At 39.0% G+C, this 21,706-nt stretch overlaps 1 protein-coding gene across 1 annotated transcript in view; it reads right to left on the reverse strand.

Annotated features, from left to right (window-relative positions):
- The window catches only part of RYR3 (ryanodine receptor 3), a 581,477-nt gene that overhangs the window by 449,006 nt on the left and 110,765 nt on the right, over nucleotides 1-21,706 (reverse strand). The window contains exon 4 of the mRNA XM_073348839.1: nucleotides 11,684-11,791. Within this exon, the coding sequence (XP_073204940.1) occupies nucleotides 11,684-11,791 (108 nt within the window). The remainder of the gene's footprint in view (nucleotides 1-11,683; nucleotides 11,792-21,706) is intronic.

Genomic DNA, 21,706 nt, shown 5'->3' on the forward strand with positions numbered 1-21,706 from the left:
ATGAGTTAGTATTATGAAGCATATACATAATGCTTTAAAGACACATGATGTTTCACGAGACAGAGAATAAGAGAAGATGCTTACCCTAAAGAATTTACTAACCCAGATGCATCCATTCTTGTGACTCTAATGTTCTTACAACGTTTACCTGAATGCAATCTGTATCAATTCTGTATCAATATACCTCCACAACTGGTTAACCAGCTTGAAAATAATTAAAGTATTATGCAGAGGGCGCACACTGGTATTTTAGGGAAAAGATTATTTTATACAAACATGGTTGAGACACCACCATTTCAATTTCTGACACTAAATCCAAAGAAAGATGCAAATGGACAGGATTTATTTTTATAATGTAAAATATAATGTATAAAATCAATTTTAAAATTATTACCCACCCATGTATGTATATACTTTACTGAAAGTACTAATTTTTAAAAGTGGTCAAAATTGAACTGCTAAATTTACATGACCAACTTTCTGGGCATGCAATTTGAAGCAAGAAATATTGTGAGTCCTCCAGACTTGGATTTGCACAAACAAATGCTGTTCATATTCATAAAAATAAGCTTCTAAGCCCCAAACTCCAAGCCTGAAAATGTTTCCATGCAAATCCAGAGGCCATGTTTGAAAAATTTCCCCAACTGCTAAGAGAAGTTAATCTAAGAAAAGTTAAATAAAGTAAAGCTAGGGAGGGATTAAATATTTAACCAACGAGTTACAACATTTGAACAGTTGGAATATATAACACTTCAAATGTTATTCCAAATAACTGGAAATCAGGGAAAAAACACAACAGTTCAAAGTAATAATAGTTCAGTAGGTATTCAAACTTTTCAGTCCAAGGCCAAACATCATGTTAAGGAGGTAAGGAGACAACAATCAATATTTAGGGGCAAATTCTCTCTCCTATTTTATTCACTTTATGCCACTCAAGTGGTGCAAAGAATGAAAAAATAATCTACCAATCCCCTGCCGGAAATACCCCAAGCTGGGACACAGGAATCCTTATGCATCTCCTGCTCTGCAAGCGCAGAGTGTTCCAGTTATTCTCAGTGGGTGTATGGCTCCTTGGGGAACTGTTGCTAGCTGGTGCAAGTCAGAACAACCCCTAAAATGTTCTAACTTGAGCTGGGGCAAAATCGGGGAACCAAAATTAACTAATGGTTTTCATCTTCTCCTCTTTCAACACTGCCTCCTGGGCTGACCTGGGTGGCTGTGTGGGGGAGGAGTGCCGTCTTTTGCTAGACACTCCCATAGGGTCAAGCAAAGGCAGTTGAGCTCCTACCCTGATTTCCCTGGGGCTCCCACAGAATGGCAGATAATCAGGCAATGGAGCAACCATATCTACTCTTCTCCTTTCCATAAGGACCAACACATGGAGAGAGCAGGTGCTCAGAGTGCTCCAGGATCACATCAGAGCTGCTCCTGAAGCTGCAGGCCATGACAGGCAGTTGAGATAGTGGTAGTGACCAACTTTGTTCATACACTTTCATTTGAAAGTGGCATGGTGTGACTCAAGGAACACATTCATAATCAAGTACACGTTTTCCTTAACATAGGCCTCTGAGGGTCATGGATTGGACACCACTCTCCTACACAAAAGAACTAGCTTACATCTGCAATGCAGTATTGAATCCATTTTTAAAAATAATGCTTTTAGGGGAACTTCAGTACTTTAGGGGAAGTTCATTTCAGTAATGTTCACTTGCTTCAAAAACAGCACATTGAAAATTCTGAGGCCAATGCTGATAATTACAGAAACACATTTCACGTGAGCCTGTCTTCAACACTCCAAACATTGGGGCAGACCTGAATACCTTTACTCACATGAGCAGTCCCAGTGTCTTCAATGGGACTATTCACCATGGTGATTTGCTGAATTAGGCCCACAGTCATAGCATCTGTCATATTTTAATAAATCACCACTAACAATACAGAATACATTCCAACTTAAATCACAAATCATATTTCTACATTAGATCTACTATCTTTACTATTCTACACAAAACTGTTGAAGTCATCCTTACAACATCAATTGTGCATCAAGTTTGGTTTGCAAATTAAGACACTATGAACAGAAAAGTAATGGGGTTATATTAAAATAAAGTACTAGACCTACAGATTTTATCGATGAGATGAAATGCTTAGGCACATCCTACCATATTTCAAAAAATAATGCATTACCATGAGCACACCAAGTCTGGTTTGTTTTTAAGCCAGCTCTGCCATCACAATCCTCTACACTTCACTATTTATATAGCAGAGAAGCACAGCTCATGAAAAAATAAAAATATAGAGTTGTTACATTCAATAGAATCATTGCTGGGAGCGGGGGACTTAAAACACGTTAGTGTTACTTGACTCCATCACTTCATCTGGATAAAAATTGCAGATGAAATAAATTCAGCTTTCTAATCCACCCTGTGAAACCAGTTTGAATCCTTCTTACTGTAACAGATGCAGTACGTTTGGTCATATCCACCTCAAGTGACCATCACTCACAAGCATTGCACAAATGATCCATGTCTTCAATTCATAACCAAATAGAGCACACAGGTAACATTTTCAAAGATTGGCTAAACTCTTCAAAGACTGGCTAAACGCTCCTTTTCATGAATACTAAAATCATGAAAAAATAAAACTCAAACAGACATGCTAAATGGAGGCAAAAAACTACATAAAATAGATTTTTGAATTTCAATATTTTTGGTGAATATGTATTTTGGTAGCTAATTCCAACCTCAAAATGCTTGAAAACAAAATGCTTTTTCTATTCAGACATTTAAAATCATAGGCTACTGCAGGCTCTTGAATACAGTTATTTATGTTAATGCAGTATTTCAAAATATATTTTCATCAATCACCTTACAGTTAATAAGTTAACTTTTCTTGCAGGCAAAGGCTATCATTACAAATGCTCAACTACTGCTTCTGTATATCCATTAAAACACAAGAAAAATTCTAGAGTTTATAGAATATTAGGGGGAGAACAGTGGTTATTCTCGTTGCAAAACAATATCCAGACTTCATCGCAAGCATATTTAGAATTTGAAAAAAAAAAAAAGACTAAATAATTCATCCTTAAAAGACAATTCCACAGAAATAGGAATTCTATTTTCAGAAAAGTAGGTGGTAGAGCACAAGAGAGAGAAATATTAGTCAACAGATTAAATGTTATATGTTCTTTCACTTGAAAATGCCTTTACTCATGAGATCGCAAAATGTAAAAAGCTAGTTTGACCTTAAAGTTTTGGGACATAGTTAGCATTCTTCACTACCATATTGCCAAAGATGCAATGCCATAGATTTGGCATGTAGGACCCGACTCTGCCACTTTTGCTCATTAGAGGGACACCTTGCTCTGAAAGTTATCCAATTGATTTCACGGGGCTATAGGTAATGTAATATACAATTTATTTTAAATAAGGTGCAGAATTGAGCCCACCGAAAGTATGTAATTTTTTCACTAGCCTTTTTCATTCTTATTATGCACTCCACAGTTATATGTAACTGCAAAACTGTAACTGCATAATAGCATTTGAAGCTGTATTAGGGCTTCTAAGTAACTTGGGTTAAGCATGCTTCCCGTAGATTTTAATACAATAGTTTGAAAGTTTGATGATTAATTTACTGTACCCTCAGATCACAGATCTTCAGAAATTTCTAAAATTTCAGAAGTCCTCTACTTAAAATTTAAAAATTATTATTTTAAGGGACAAAGAATTCAGCTTGGCTGAGACAAATATTTTAACTGATTGATTGATCATTAGCTTGGAGGTGTGTGGGAACATCTACAACAACAAGAAACAATAGGTACAAAGATTGAAACTGTTCTGATCACTTACAAGTGAAAGGCCTAATTTATTAAAAGTACAACTGAAGTCAGTTTCATGCAAACTGTATGTATATTAAGTGAAGAAAGGAAGAACATACCCATTCGGAGAGGTCACTAGGCTAGCAAAGTGAAAAACAAAATAATAAATGAAAATTTAGTTGTGCATATGATTTTGTTGTGGATGTGTTCAAATGTTTTGTTTGCCTTTTTTAAATAGTTCAATAAACTCAAACAATATAAACATATTGCTGACCTAATGGTTGGATCTACCATTGTCAGGTATTTTTAAATTGATCCAAATAAACAGATATATAACGTTCAACATTAATTCTCTTCTGACACAGTTCTGATACCATCAGCAAACTGGCTAGTAAGCTGCATGCAACAGAATAAAATGAGCTGCAAGAAGCTGTAAATCATGGTAATGGTATTGCAGTAGTGTTACATCATAACATTTATAAGTATGAATTCAGCCAAGGAAAATGGTCAGGAAAAAAATTAGCTACCCTTGCTTTTACCATTAAAAGAGAGAGAGAGAGAGAGAGAGAGAGAGAGAGAGAGAGAGAGAGAATGGAACAGATTAGTAAACATATTTTCTACTTTCATTTTATCAGCTTGAACAAAAACTGATTCTTTCATGCTCTTTCTTATTGTGTCACACATACTTTTTCACAAAGACAGTAATTAATTTGATTGTGTTCGTGAATGCTATAGCAAAACAGGTCTGATAATCAATAGCCCCAGGTTTTGCTTGTTCTGATACTAGTTTTAAATATAAACTTCTGAGTACTAATCAAAAACTGTATTTTAAATTCACATTATTTTTGTTGTTGCAAACATTCCTTGCCCTCACACATGCGCACACATAAATACTACATTGTATAAGAGTTATGGTTAGAGTACACACAGTATTCCTGATCCCAATCCTTAAAAGCAAGGAAAAGTTAAACCATCTAACAGTGCACACCTTCTATTCCTCCATCCAGAGAGAGAGACATCTCACAGCTAGTTCAATCACCATAGACAGTGTACCACAACCTTACATCTGCCTAAGGAGAGAAGTCAACCTTCTTGCAACTCCTCCAAACTCATCACCACAAACAGATAAGTCTGCTCCTATCCCTCCATCCATTCTGCAGAATTCCAGAATATCATACTCATTCAAGTCTGGGAAAGGGATTCATGGAAGGCTGACATCCTTATTGCACCAGAGATAAGATGATGGTGCATTGTTTGTGTTGGTCATTGGTGATAAGGTGATGTAGGCTAGTGGTAAGGTGTCAGTCCATGGCTGGAAGAGTAAAGGATATGTACTGTTAGATGGCTTAACTTTTCATTTCCTTGCCTTTGAGGTTGCTGTCCGGTATGCAATGTGTGCAGGAACCTTAACCAATATAAAATGTGTATGAATTACCCAGGGTTTTTAGCTTGAGAAAGGATCTCCAACCAAGAGTTTCTTGCACAAAGAACAGCATATCCTTAAATGTGCCCAGTAGACATAGGGGCTATACTCCTGAGTCAGCTGGTCACTTTCATGAAAACCCTTTGGCAAGAGCCACAGCTAACAAATGAATAGATAATTTGCATTGCTAGCCACTGAATACAACACTTGGATCATATTTTACAGATTTTCTCTACAACCATAAAGGCTAGAAACAATTTTTTAAAGCAATACTTAGCTTTTGGAGTATCCATTTGATGTTATAAAAATTGGTAGTAAACAATGTGACAGAAAAAGAAACAGTTATGATGAATATCAGCAAATGAAAATTTAGTACAATAATAATTTTTAAAAGTTGAACTACCTTGCAGATGGTGAAAAAAATTCTACAAGTGACTCAATTTTCCAATCTGAAAACTCAGTAATTAATTTTCTAGCAGAGCCCAAAAAATCATAAGGCTCAAAAAGTAAACTTTCGTAAAGGGCTGATTTCTAATTAATTGTAAGTGAAACTGGTTTAATCATTCTTGACTCTCAAGGATAGTTTACACTAGCTAAGGGATCTATCATAGCTCCACTAATTACAATGGAACTGTGACAATTTGTTCCAGCTAAGGATCTACCCCATAGATTGTGTATTATCATTTAGGGAAGGATACACTATATTCTTCATACAAAACATAGTGAATTAATCACTGCTTTACATAGAAAGCTGAACTCCAACTTAAGTATGGGGCTCTGATGATTAGATAGAGAGACACGAATATACACACAAAATGTCTTGTACACATACACACAAATCCTGATTCAGATACATTGCATAAAAATATCTCCAGGACACACATTTGCATCTTCTTTTTAACATAATAAAATCCTTCCCATTATAGGTTTGATGCATAAAGAGGTCTGTCCACTTTCTACAACTTGATAGCTCCACCAGCACACTGAAAAGAACCCTACAAAATCTCAGCACATCAGTATATTTCCTCCTCAAATTTTACAAAATCAATCCAGTCAGCTGCCTTTATAGAATCTTTGTAAAACTTTTAGGCTATAACATTCATTTTATTTAAAAGATGTTTTCTTTGCAGGTAAAAAAAAAAATAGGGATGGCCAGAAAACAATTCCATTTCGAAAAACATTTCCAAGGTTGTTTTTGTTTTGGATTGGAAAGAAAATGAGATTTTTGAAACTGAGTGAGAGAATGAAAAAGAGAGACACTGTCTGTAGTTTGGTAGTTAGGATCCTGGCTTGGGAGACCCAGGTTCAGCTCCTGATTTGGAATATTCTGGGGTGAAAAACTCTGCTCTGAGTCTACACTAGTGTAAATTATTAAACTAACTGAAAACAATTAAGTTACTTTTTTTCTTCCTCTGAGCACTGCACAGTTGAATTTGTGGTACTAAAGCAGCTTATTTTTACAGGTGGAAAGATATCCAAAATAGTCCCAATATAAAAAGTTAAAGTCTCTAAAACCCTTCTAAAATAGTATTTCTGTCAAATATGTGATGCAGGTGCAATATATGTTGGCTTATTATGGTGCAAATTCTTTATTGGCATGCCTTTTGGTTGACTTGAAGAACATATTCACATCTTCATGAGTAATGAATTCAGTCATCCCAAACTTATTCTGATGAGCCACAACACTTCATACCACATCATCATATATATTCTATAGGTATGTGTGTATATCAGAGGTGGGCAAACTACAGCACGGGACCGTCCTGCCTGGCCCCTGAGCTCCCGGCTGGGGAGCCTAGTCCCCAGACCCCCCCGCCCCCTCCAATGTCCCTTCTGCCTTGCAGCCGCACGGGCAGCATGACGTGCACCTGCCCACCTCCCAGGCTTTCCAATAAGCCTGTCCTGCAGCTCTGAGCGCCATGGTAAGGCGGGGGGTTGGATAAGGGGCAGGAGGTCCTGGGGGGTAGTCAGGGGGCAGCTGGATGGGGCAGAGGTTTGGGGGGGGCCATCAGGAGGCGGGGGGGTTGGATGGGGGTGGGGTCCTGAGGGGTCAGGGGGGTTCTGGGGGGGGGGGACAGGGAGCAGCAGGGGTTGGATAGGGGGTAGGTTCCTGTGGGGGCAGTTAGGGACTGGAGTCCCGGGAGGGGGCGGTCAGAGGACAAGGACCAGGGGGGGTTGTATGGATCGGAGGTTCTGAGGGGGGCAGTCAGGGGGCGGGAAGTGGGATGGGGTGGCTAGGGGGCGGGGGCCCTCCATACCATTTCGCAACCCAAATGTGGCCCTAGGGCCAAAAAGTTTGCCCACCCCTGGTGTATATACACAATTTATATCTTTAAACACACACACACACGAACTGCAGCATTTTGTGCTAATAGAACAGTATGAAAAATAATGTGCTTACATATATGACTGGTTCTGCAAGCCCTCTGTAGATACCTGTCCCAGTAAAGTTCCTGAGAGCCCCACACATAAAGCACTGCAGGAATAGGCTTGTAGAGCGGATGCTGACTTTTTAAAAATTATTATTATTTTTATTATTATTATTATTATTATTCTGACCCAACTGTTGACCAAGACATTGGGATTATGGATTGCATTTAAAAATTGTTTATTTTATTTTTTTTTATAAAAAAAACAGGAATATCTTTAGCACCTGCAAAGAGAAACAACTGGTAAGAACATGAATTTGAGGGTCTAAAAGTTTGACAGACTGTTCAAATTGCAGGAATGCAAAAATTCACCAGTTTTAAATTTTTGTTTGTTTGTGTTTGTGACCCAGAAATGCCCTTTCTCCCCCCCGTCCCCAAAATAAAACTTTGTTGAAAAGGTCTTGATGCTAAAAGCACTCTGGAGATTACATCAAAATTCAGCTGAAGTCAATGGGAGGTCATCTCACAAAGTGAAACTCACCATCATGCTAAGGGCCAGCACTAAGTTAAGTACTTGTTAAGTTGCACCACAGTGGTGGAACACAGGCCTTGTGCTGACCCGCTGCAAAGGAGCAAGTTTCAGAAGGATCTGCAGAAACTGAATAACTTTTTAAACACGTTAACATTTTCTTTGAAACCATATAAAACTTTAACTGTTTGGGGTATATATCAACTGTACCTATTTACTCTGGAATGAAAATCCTACACAGGTCTATACTCAAAAATTAATCTTTATAAATGGAATAATATTTTTGGCTATTTCTTCTATATCTCTGATGCTTCTGATCTATTTTGGGTTTGGTTGTTCATTTTTTCCCCTTTGCATTGCTTGCAGATGAAAAATTCCTAGTTATCTAAAACTTTATTTTGTTAATTTACAATGTTGTTAATGTGGCATTTTGGGGCAGCTGTTTTAAATTTTCAACCAACCCAATTATTAATTTTGAACCATGGCTATGGCACTTTAATGTGAAAATTTTAATATATGCGAATCTGCTGAAACATTGCAGTGACTTCATAGATTGCAAACTTAATAAAATGATCTAAAAATGTATTAAAGGTCTCACACACACACTGAAAGAAAGAGGAAGACTCCATTGAGTTAGTGAGCACTGAGACGGGTCCTTATGCAACAGACTACAGTGGCTCTGTTACTCCCACAGTGCTTGGAAACATTTATCCTATTTGAAAAGAGAATATAGCCTTTTGACTATAGATGGGAAACTTTAGTACATAACTACTTTATAGCTAATCATAGCTAGAGTTACACTTTCATTTTATTAAAAAGAAAAGGAGTACTTGTGGCACCTTAGAGACTAACCAATTTATTTGAGCATGAGCTTTCGTGAGCTACAGCTGTAGCTCACGAAAGCTCATGCTCAAATAAATTGGTTAGTCTCTAAGGTGCCACAAGTACTCCTTTTCTTTTTGCAAAGACAGACTAACACGGCTGTTACTCTGAAACCTTTCATTTTATTGGGAGAAATAAGAATCATTGTAACATAATCAATATTTACATAGTACTTTGATGCATCCACTTTACAAGCGGATAAAATCTAAATCTGTTTTCAAATGGTCAGTTGTTGCAGAACAGTGAACAGACCACAGTATAAAAGCCAATTTATAATTCAAAAGAGAAAATCATGTTTCTAATTTTTTATTCCTACCTATTACCATCTTTAGTATAAAAATACACATTTTTGAAAATAGAAAAGGAGGACTTGTGGCACCTTAGAGTCTAACCAATTTATTTGAGCATGAGCTTTCGTGAGCTACAGCTCACTTCATCAGATGCAAATTTCCAAATAAACTGTGGAAACATTCAAAGGAACAATTATCGTCTATTGCGTCAAACACCCATTCGCTCTACCTCCCAAAGGAGCCATTACAGGCTATCTTATTATGTAACATACAAACCCCACCTCCCCGCATCAACCTCCTTTATTTTCCAGGATTATCCTAAGAAAAAGAAAAAGAAAGCACTACAAGTACATTTAAACTGTATTAAGTCTATAAAAGCATGGAAAACTGAGTCAAAGGAGGTTTTCATTTTGAAGTAAATTTGGAATAATGCAGCATTTGTACAAAAAGGATATTACCCCAAATTAATTTTAATTAACATACACATATGGTGCATTCCTTGGGTTAATCTGAAAAACAAAGTTTTCTCCCTCCAAGGTCCACTTTTCCTTCTGCCTGATTTGGCAGTGAAATCAAAATTATATGTTTAAGCCCCAGCGCTATGAAGCTTTCAGAAAACAGGAGTCTTCAGGTTTCCCCACAACAGAAAAGGGGAAAATTGAATGGTCATCTAGTTGAATGCAGGTTAATTTGATACATATAAAGTTCTTGCCATGTAGTTACACAAAGTGTAACAGAGCGGTATCATTTGGAGTTTCTTGGTTGGCTCAGATAGGGTGCTTGAGCCCAAAGCAATTAAATTGAGAGTGGAGATTCAGCCTTCCTTTGCTCTGGGCTCCCAGTCCAGGGAGAGAGGTTTAAATCTAGACTGGGAAACTAATTCAAGCATCTCATCACAGCAGACATCGGCAGCCTGGTGATGGTCCGGCTGGCAGCAGGGCCTATAGTCTACATCAGCAAAGCAAAGCAGTCAAAAGCCAACCTCAGAGGCCCAAAGAAGTCCACAGCAGATAATGCTCAGTACAAGCCAAGAGGAGCCCATTTGCTTGTTTGACTACTACCAGGGCAAGAGTTTTGTGGCCCCCGATATGGCAGCCCATCATACAGACTCTGCTGCAACACATGCACATTTTAGAGTTTCTATTTAATTCCTTAGTATTGATTAATGAAATATTTGTCCTTTCTCCCAATAAATTAAGAAGACTGTATGTTACCAGGTAGCCACGATTCTATGTGCTTGATGAAAGGGGGAAGAACACAAGTAAGGGTGTTCAGTTTCAGGCCAGTTTTTACTCTCACCATCACATCTATTGCCTAAGAAATGATTACAGTGCCACAAATTCAGTATTATCACTTCACTTCCATATCACAAAAGGAGAAAAAGATAGACTGTGAAAGAGCAAACCACAGTTTTTAAACTCAAATAGCTTTTTCAGTAGTAAATATGGCAAGAGAATACATTTCTGAAGTACATTTATTAGTTTGACATCTGGAAGTTCCTGCAGCATGAAAATCCTCTTTAGCTCGTTCTTGTGTTTTGGTATCACAGTGGTCTAACGTTCCACCAGTGATGCAACATGTAAGCACAACAGGAACAACTTGCAGCTTTTACTTTTCAAATCTCTTTCATGTGTGCATTTACACCAGACTATCAACATTACTTAAATATAATTTTGTGTTTTAATACATTTAGAGATGCAGAAACACATACAAATCATCTGTAATGAAACATTTCCACAGGAGAATTTATGCTCCCTCACCATAACTAAAACAAACTAATGGAGAAACAAATCTTTAGTTATAGAAGTACAACTACAAAAAGTATATTAATATTTGAAGTCCAGAACAAATTATGTCATTTTACTTGGTTGATAGATGAATTTAAGGAGCTAACAGTTAACTTTAAAGATTATACTCTCTTATTCTGACTTGTGACTGCTGATAGGTTTATAGTACTACCCCATGCTGATGACCTAAATTTCAAAGCAACCTTATGACCTAAATTTCAAAGCAACTCATACTCCTTTGGCTGGCAGAAGCTAGGCTCATCCCAATGGTGAACTTCTGCATTGTTCAGCAGCCAATTCTGAACTAGCAGTACAGTAACTGGCCTTTGTAGAGTATGGTTGTGTTTTCTTTCATCTGCTAAGTACATTAAATGCACCTAGCTTCTCAGTATGAAAATTTGTCTGCATCATAAAGGTGATGGATCAATGGCAACCCTAAATAAAAGGAATATTGAAGTATCTGCTACCCCATTCTTAGGCATCCTCTGTTCTAAAGGTCCTTAATGGGGATTAAAAAAATGAGAAACAGTTCAAAGTTGGATGCCTGGTATCCTTTTTGATGCCAAAATAAAAATAATTTACTTACCCCTTCACTGGCATTTTCCCCTGTGCTGGCCAGCATTTCCTGTAGGGCTCTGACAGAAAGAGACTGCTCCAGCACAAAATTACAGATGCAAAGATCTGGAGGCACATACTGCAAAAACAAGAACAAGACAAAGGACAAGAATGACCTAGCTGGTGAGTTCAAGCAAATGTAAAGCACATATGCACATACACACAAAATAAAAAAAACATACATTTTAAGGTGAAAGTACATTTGTTTTCTAAGAACACAAGTTTTTGTATAAAAAAATTTATACCTTCAGAAGATTTTCTCACCTTCAGAAGATTTTCTCGCTGCAATTAATTGTCCTTTTTTATTTAGAGCTGTCAAGGTTCCTCCCCAACTCTGAACTCTAGGGTACAGATGTGGGGACCTGCATGAAAAAACCTCCTAAGCTTATCTTTACCAGCTTAGGTCAAAACTTCCCCAAGGTACAAAATATTCCACCCGTTGTCCTTGGACTGGCCGCTACCACCACCAAACTAATACTGGTTACTGGGGAAGAGCTGTTTGGACGCGTCTTTCCCCCCAAAATACTTCCCAAAACCCTGCACCCCACTTCCTGGACAAGGTTTGGTAAAAAGCCTCACCAATTTGCCTAGGTGACTACAGACCCAGACCCTTGGATCTTAAGAACAATAAACAATCCTCCCAACACTTGCACCCCCCCTTTCCTGGGAAATGTTGGATAAAAAACCTCACCAATTTGCATAGGTGACCACAGACCCAAACCCTTGGATCTGAGAACAATGAAAAAGCATTCAGTTTTTACAAGAAGACTTTTAATAAAAAATAGAAGTAAATAGAAATAAAGAAATCCCCCCTGTAAAATCAGGATGGTAGATATCTTACAGGGTAATTAGATTCAGAAACACAGAGAACCCCTCTAGGCAAAACCTTAAGTTACAAAAAAGATACACAGACAGAAATAGTTATTCTATTCAGCACAATTCTTTTCTCAGCCATTTAAAGAAATCATAATCTAACACATACCTAGCTAGATTACTTACTAAAAGTTCTAAGACTCCATTCCTGTTCTGTCCCTGGCAAGAGCAGCATACAGACAGACACAGACCCTTTGTTTCTCTCCCTCCTCCCAGCTTTTGAAAGTATCTTGTCTCCTCATTGGTCATTTTGGTCAGGTGCCAGCGAGGTTACCTTTAGCTTCTTAACCCTTTACAGGTGAGAGGAGCTTTCCCTGGCCAGGAGGGATTTCAAAGGGGTTTACCCTTCCCTTTATATTTATGACAAGAGCACTGTACTACTGTTAAAATAAGGGGTCATCAGGCCCAAAAGCAGAAGAGTGTATCTTCAGGCTACTTTTTTTCCCTCAGTTATTAAAATATTTAGTCATGAAAAATCAATAGAAAACTATAAGGAAAGATCTGCAATCATAATTTGATATCCCAGCCCTTGAATGTACTTCACATTATAAGAAAAACCTTAACTGTAGCATCAAAAGGTCTATAGTTATTGAATTATAATTCTTACATTCAATACAAAAGAGTGGAAATATTTTCAATCCACTAGTTCTACAACAGGAAAGAGCAGTTATTTACTCTACAGTAACAGTAGGTGTTCAATATGTGTTTTCCACATGGTACCAACAGTGGAAAACATGTCCCATACACCCATTATAGGAATGTTTTGGTCAGCAGTGTCCATAGGGGGCCACACCTGTGCTCTGAATGTCTTCACACCTGCCCACCCAAGGGCATAAAGGGTGGAGGAAGGTCATGGAGTACATATGGACAACACATCTCAAAGAACCACAGTTACTGTAAGGTAAGTAACCGTTCTTTCTTTGATTGCCCAGATGTATTCCATTCTTGGTGACTTTCAAGCAGTGACCTAATGTGTTGAAAGTAGGTGCTCAGAGTCTGCCCAGTGATTGTAAGATAGTTCTGCCAAAATGGGTATAAGACCTAGATGCCTCTACAAGGGAATACTTGTGGCACCTTAGAGACTAACCAATTTATTTGAGCATAAGCTTTTGTGAGCTACAGCTCACTTCATCGGATGCAGTAGCTCACGAAAGCTTATGCTCAAATAAATTGGTTAGTCTCTAAGGTGCCACAAGTACTCCTTTTCTTTTTGCGAATACAGACTAACACGGCTGTTACTCTGAAACCTGCAAGGGAATAGTGTCTTATAAAAGTATGTACTGATCTCCAGGTAGTGTCCCTACAAGTTGCAGAGTCAGGCACACTTCTCAAAGAAGCCAGAGTTTTTCATTCACCCAAACCACCACCTTCTGGGTCTCTGTAATCGCTGCATGATGTCTGAGCAGGACTGAATAAAGATCCAGTGGATCACACAACACCTCTGCAAAAAGGAAAAAAAAAAAGGGGGGGGGAGGGGAGACACAAAAAAGCAAGTCTCTATCCAGAACAGCCAAAAAAACCTGCAGAGTACCATCGAAACTGGCAGAGGCCTGAAAACACAGACTGTCCAGAGAGAACTGCTATGGTGAGTCCAGGCTGCAACAGGGGGTGTGGCTAGAAAAGTAATGAACACTGAAACTAGGCTAGGGCCCACAGCAACACAACACCAAAATTATCCTAATCTCACACTAGTGACAGCCAAGAACAAAGTATTTGTTCAAAGAACAAAAATTTTGAGAAGGAACCCACTGTAGAAGCCATACACATGGGAAGGAAAATATCTAGAATGCCTAGAAACAATACCCAACCAGATCAGTAAAAGCATAAAGGGATCCAGAGATGGCTATGCTAACACTGAGTAAAGAACAAGAATACAACTGAGCATGAAAGAATTTCCATGGTGTGCCAAACCACCAACACTTCAAGACTCAAAAATGAATTGAAAGGCACAGGAAAGTCCTTGTTTGATGTGAAAGGAAAATGTTAGCCACTCTAAAACTCTGAGAAGACTACATCCCAAGATGTCTATGCTATAGGTAGCCGATACACTGCTCTACTTGACTTTCCAGCAATCACAGCTATAAGCATGGTTATAAGGATAGAACCAGTCATCATGAACCTAGAACCTGAGATTCCAAAGAGGTCCCAAAAATGTTCCAAGGACTGGGGAAATAGAGGAAGAATACCACATTAAACTTACACCAAATGCAAAGCCATTTGCTCGGTCATAAATATAAAGGGAAGGGTAAACACCTTTAAATCCCTCCTGGCCAGAGGAAAAACCCTTTCACCTGTAAAGGGTTAAGAAGCTAAGACAACCTCGCTGGCACCTGACCAAAATGACCAATGAGGAGACAAGATACTTTCAAAGCTGGAGGGGGGAGGAACAAAGGGTTCTCTCTGTCTGTGTGTTGGCTTTTGCCGGGACCAGAGCAGGAATGCAGGTCAGAACTCCTGTAAAAAGTCAGTAAGCAATCTAGTTAGATACGCGTTAGATTCTGTTTTGTTTAAATGGCTGAGAAAATAAGTTGTGCTGAATGGAATGTATATTCCTGTTTTTGTGTCTTTTTGTAACTTAAGGTTTAGCCTAGAGGGATTCTCTATGTTTTGAATCTGATTACGCAGTAAGGTAGTTACCATCCTGATTTTACAGAGGTGATTCTTTTACTTTTTCTTTAATTAAAATTTTTCTTTTAAGAACCTGATTGCTTTTTCATTTTTCTTAAGATCCAAGGGTTTGGGTCTGTGTTCACCTATGCAAATTGGTGAGGATTTTTATCAAGCCTTCCCCAGGAAAGGGGGTGTAAGGCTTGGGGAATTTTGGGGGGAAAGACGTTTCCAAGTGGGCTCTTTCCCGCTTATATTTGTTAGACGCTTGGTGGTGGCAGCAATAAAGTCCAGGGACAAAAGGTAAAACAGTTAGTACCTTGGGGAAGTTTTAACCTAAACTGGTAAAAATAAGCTTAGGGGGTTTTTCATGCAGGTCCCCACATCTGTACCCTAGAGTTCAGCGTGGGGAAGGAACCTTGACATGCTCCAACTCCACCTAGGAGAATCTCCCATCCTTTACCACCCAGGGTGAAAGCAAAGATCAACCTCATTGAGTAGATGGGTGTCACTTCCAGAATAGACACTCCAACTGAATGCTGTGCAGGCATGGTTGTGATCCCAAAACTACATGACAAGATTTGGATCGGTGTAGACCTTACCAAGCTCAATGAGAATGTCTGTAGAGAGTGAAACATACTCCCATATGTTGGGCACACCATTTGACAATTAGATAAGCAAAAGTTTCAAAATTGGATGCCCCGTCTGGGTTTTGGCAGATACAACTTGTTGCAGAAGCTGTACTACAATGACCTTCATCACATTTTTTGGAAGGTTTTGTTTCAATAGAGTACTATGTGGCATATCTTCTGCTCCGTAACACTTCCAGAAAAAAATGTCATAATTCCTGGAGGGTCTGGAAGAGGTTCTCTGCCATATGGATGATATCCTTGTCTACCGATCAGCTCAAACCCAACACAACCAACATCTCTTGAAGGATGTGAGACAGCAGGCCTAACACGAAATGACAGATGTAAATTCTCAAAGACAGAATTAAGTGTCTGTCTAGGCTCGGTCACTAATGGAGCAGGGGGTCAAACCAGATCCAGAGAAAGTACAAGTGATTACCCTGATGAAGGAGCCTCAGTGCATCAGTGAAATATATCGATTCATGGACATAGTAACACACCTAGGAAAATTCCTACCTTACTTGGCAGAGTAGTCAAAGCCATTACGAGAGCTCATTAGTCCACAGAATTCCTGGAACTAAACAGAATCAGGCATTCAGAAAAATGAAGCAAGATATGAGCATTCCTCCACAGCTGATACACTCTCCAGAGCCCCAATCTCAGGCAAGCCACAGCAAGAGTGTGAACAGAGGAGCTGTTTTTGGAAGATTTCACAGATGAAGTACATACTGATTTACTTATCACAGAAAAACATCTGCAAGAAGCAGATGAATTCCTGAGTCAAGATATGAATCACTGCAAACGCTACAAAGAAGGTGGCACAAAACAGACAGGAAATCATACTGGGTGGTTTCCAGGGATCTTGTTACAAAGCAAGGTTTATTGTTGATGAGGTCCAGACTAGTTATCCCTAATGTAACAGGAAATCCTCAACAGACTGCATGAGGGACACAAAGGCATTACAAAATGCAGGAAGGGAGCTAAACAGACAGTTTGGTGGCCTGGGCTGAGCAAACAATTACAGCAGAGAGTTGAGAAATGTGAAATTTGTGCTCACGTGAACCCAATCCACTGGAACCATTACTATCATCTGCTGTACCAGACAGGCCGTGACAGAAAGTCAGGACTGATTTTTTTATCTGGATAATACCACCTGTGTTCTGATGACTGATTATGTCTCAATGTTCATTGAAGTTGTCAGGCCACCCAGCATCACATCAAGTGCAGTTGTGGAGAGGATAAAATCCATGTTTTTCCTGTTTTAGGATTCTGGAGCAAGTCATCTCTAACAATGGTACTCAGTTTTCCTCTGAGACTTTCAAGAGGTTTGCAGATACCTACAGTTTCATTCATGTCAGATCCAGCCACAGTTTCATCAGAGTAATGGTGAAGCAGAACATATAGTAAAGAAAATAAAACAACTTCTTTCTAAATCCTCATACCTTTATCTTGCCCTGTTGCCATACCAGTCAACACCTCCAGCAAATGGACTCAGCCTGCAAAACTGTTGATGGGAAGGCAGTTGAAGTCCACTATCATAACCTTCCTTTCCCAACTCAACTCTTGTTGGCCAGATGTCCCAAGAATACAGAAGATGGAAGATCAATAGAAACCCCACCAGAAGGTGGTCTTTGACAGGTGCCACAGAGTCAAATCCTTGGGAGTACTGAATCTAGGAGATCACATTTGCATGAAAGACTCTCAAGAAAAGGGGATGTGCCAGGACATCTCAAACCTACTTTGTTAGAATGCCAGCAGGAATCATCCATTGGAACCAATGTCACCTTGTGTCACCAGGGGGACCTCCAGTCTACCCAGATCACTACCCTGAAATGGAACCTGTGAACAACACCCTGCCTGCCCATACAGAACCACATGTACCCTCTTGAGACTCTTCCTGAAAGGAGAGATCAAGCAAGAAAAATACAGTCTCCTACATTCCTGGAGGATTATATAAGATCTTGAGAATTTAAGGAAGTCGGAGGACTAGCAGTCAAATGCCTTAAAAGGGGCAGAATAAATCACCGAAAGTTCAGGCAGTCTACCCTGCTCTTCATAGGGCTGTTTGTTGTTTCATGTACTGTTAGGATAAAGGTTTGATCACCCTTCCTTTTTAGGAAGGGGGATGTGGTGTTAGTTGTGAATGGTTAGCATGGCCACAAAAAACAGGAAATAAAAATCTGCCTCGCATTCACCCCAGCCACAGTGTGCTGAGTCTCTAATCTATGCAATAAGTATCTTAATCCAGCCCTTTTTCAGCTTCTAAAACCTACTGCAAAGTAGTCAAAATCTTCATCAGGAATCCCAAATTTTGGGGGGTATTGTACTGGTGCTTTGTGTTAAGTTCCTTATGCTCCTTCACACCTACATGGGGTCCAGGGACAATCTCACCCCTCAAAATATATTCTTATAAATACTTACCTTCATTAGTGTAAGGTGATGCAAAATAGCATGTGGTCATATAATTAAAGACTGTCTCATGATGCATATGCAGAAGGGGGCTTAATTAAGATTGCACAAGCATTTTCTAAATTTTGAGTGCTTGACTTTGCAAACATAAGAATGTTCTTTTAACATAGGTTTTTGTGTAAAGTTGTACATATAGATGTGATTACCACCAAATATACAAGCAAATATGGAGAGGCAGTCTGATGCATTTCTTTCTCAGTAACATCACAAAATGGATATTTTTATCCTGATAATGTAACAGAAAACCAACCAAAAGTGAGATGATGAAAACAAATCTTAAACCCAAACTAATGCATATGTGTACAGTATGATGTTAGAGGAAAACGGTAATCCTCTTTCATTTTCTATTGGACAAGAAAAGTATAATAAAAAGTATATACAGTGCATCCTTGAAAGCAAAACAGTTTACACACTAGAACAGAAGAGTTCACACATCAGAGCCTAGTGTTGTTGACCTTCAGGTCGTGCTGCAAAGTTTGAAGTCTCAATCCTGCAAACATGTACATGAGTAATTTTATGCACAGGAGTCATCATCATTCATCCTGCACCATCAGGTGCATAAAGCAGAAGTCAAAAGGTGCCCATTATCCCTATTCAGGATTGATTTTCCAGGTCTTTTATATGCAGATGTAATAATGCGGCTTTAGCAATGGGGTATGCCTCTAAGTCAGCCTCTTCATGTCTTTTCCTACAATCTCCTGCTCAAAGCTTTTTTTATTATGCACATGATTAAATTCAGTTGGACTAATTATCCTTTTTTGAATTTGTATATCTGTAAGTGTGCCAGAGCATATTTCAAACCAAAACAGAAAAAACACTGAAATAAAAATAAATAATAGATTCAAAAGCTTTAGTAGTGAAATGCGGTATTCCCTATTCCTTTCTGCATATAAACTGTTCTGTTTATTATTATTGAATTAGTTTTTAAGCACTTTGGGCACAGATGTCATCAGTCACTGTGAAAACTTACAGTGTTTGTCAATATTTTTAAAAAAAAACACACATCAACCTATTCATTTTTCACTAAGGCCAATATTAAGTCAGTGCATGTTGTTTTAAACAGTACATATTATGTTGCAACATAATTTGGTTTAAAAAGGAAAAACATGCATATAGCTGTGTTCAATTTGAATAATCAGCTAGCAGTTCTGTTGTCAAAAACACTTGGCAGAGAGAAGCAGTGCAGATGTTTTTACGTTTTGCAGTGTAGAAAACCCTTCTGAATGTAAACAATAAGTGATTAGCACTTCTAATAGGCATCAATCCTTCTCCTAACTGATTTATAAAAGACCACAAAATCACATGCCCATTCATCGCTTCAAAATGCCTCATTGTAAACCAGAATAAGCTAAACAACTCATCTCCTGTCAACATACTTTTTTGGCTAAATAACTCCTTATAGTTATCTGAACATTAAGACAATTTCACTATACCCAGCTAAATTATCAGGAACCACAAGTTACATATGCAACTTCATACATACCAGGTCTCATAACAACAAAATTGAGATATACGGTACAAGGTAGACCATTACTATTGCAGAGACCATTATGTATTTTGATATTCAGGTTTAACATTTTCTTTATAAAATAAACATTTTAGCACAAAAAACTGATAAAACTTAACATTTAACACATTAAAATTACCATAAATAGCTATATAAATAAAAGGAGAAAACTTGTTTATTGTAGGTTGCTTTAAAAACAAAATATAAGACTTGTCAGAAGCCAGTAAGATAAGTTAGCAATTTTCTCTCCACTGACATTGCCTCCATTGTTCTCCATGAACAAGAACACACACAAGAGTTTGGCAACAGATTTTTCATTACTATACCTTAGATTTTAAATGCAATAAATGTAAATACTGAAATCCTGAAACTGGGATGCAATATCATAGAAACCTTATCCTTACGTAAGGAAAATCCACTGTGTAAGGGAGATCCACCTTAGGGGCCCCAAAGCCTTAAACAGCAGATTCATAAGGGCTGGCAGTGCCAGGTTCAGGTTCTAGGCAGGGGTAGGTCTTGATACCAGTGGTGGGGGGAGCATGTGCGTGTGTGAAGGTTCTAGTGGTACCCTTTAAAAACCTCACAGTCATAGGGTGAGTAAATACTGAGCAGTTCTCCGCTGGAGGGTGGAAGGCATTAGTTGCTGCTAGACGTACACACTGTGAGCTAATGGATAGACCCTATGTCTTTAGAGACAGAAGTTAGTCCAAGATCATCGCATTCTGTGGACGTACGTAATGATGCTGGCACCAAAGGGAGCACCACTTCCATTTGTCAGCATAACATTTTCTTGTAAAGGTTTTTCTAATGTTGCGGAAGACGGATTGGACCTCTTCTGAACATGATCTCCTTACATGTGCTATCCATCCAAAAATCAGGCTCTGAGACAGAAGGATGCTAGGTTGGGATAGTTGGTCCTGCCCCCCATACTCAGTCAGTAGGTTCAGAATGTATGAGTGAGGCCATCTGGAGGATGGTGGTGAACCAAAATTGTATCAACTATCTAGGTGCCACCAAGACTACTGTTTTGTCCTGTTTGACCTCCCTCTTTACATGAGGGGAGCAGAAACGGGGAAGGGAGGGAGACATACATTAGTAGCTCCAGGAAAGCATCCCCTCTGGAACTCTCCCCATGAATGGCTCGGCAGCAGCAGGCCGGACACTTCTTGTTTGCCTGGGATTCAAATAGGTCCCAGGATGGCAGCCCCACTGATGGAAAATGTCCTGTGCCACTGAGTTGTGGAGGTCCTACTCATGGTCCTTGTAGAAATCCTTGCTGAGGCTGTCTGCTAAAGTAACATAAGAACATAAGAATGACCATACTGGGTCAGACCAAAGGTGCATGCAGCCCAGTATCCTGTCTACCGACAGTGGCCAGGTGCCCCAGAGGGAGTGAACCTAACAGGTAATGCTCAAGCGATCTCTCTCCTGCCATCCGTCTTCACCCCCTGACAAACAGGCTACGGACACCATTCCTTACCCATCTGTGACTAATAGCCATTAATGGCCTTAACCTCCATTTATCTAGTTCTCTTTTAAACCCTGTTATAGTCCTAGTCTTCACAACTTCCTCAGGCAAGGAGTTCCACAGCTTGACTGTGCGCTGTGTTGAAGAAGAGCTTCCTTTTATTTGTTTTAAACCTGCTGCCCAAAAGTTTCATTTGGTGGCCCCTAGTTCTTATATTATGGGAACAAGTAAATAACTTTTTCCTTATTCACTTTCTCCACACCTCTATCATATCCCCCCTTAGTCTCCTCTTTTCCAAGCTGAAAAGTCCTAGCCTCTTTAATCTTTCCTCATATGGAGCCCATTCCAAACCCCTAATCATTTTAGTTGCCCTTCTGTGAACCTTTTCTAATGCCAGCATATCTTTTTTGAGATGAGAGGACCACATCTGTACGCAGTATT

Source organism: Lepidochelys kempii, chromosome 6 (assembly GCF_965140265.1).
Source record: "Lepidochelys kempii isolate rLepKem1 chromosome 6, rLepKem1.hap2, whole genome shotgun sequence".
In the NCBI taxonomy this organism is placed as follows: domain Eukaryota; kingdom Metazoa; phylum Chordata; order Testudines; family Cheloniidae; genus Lepidochelys; species Lepidochelys kempii.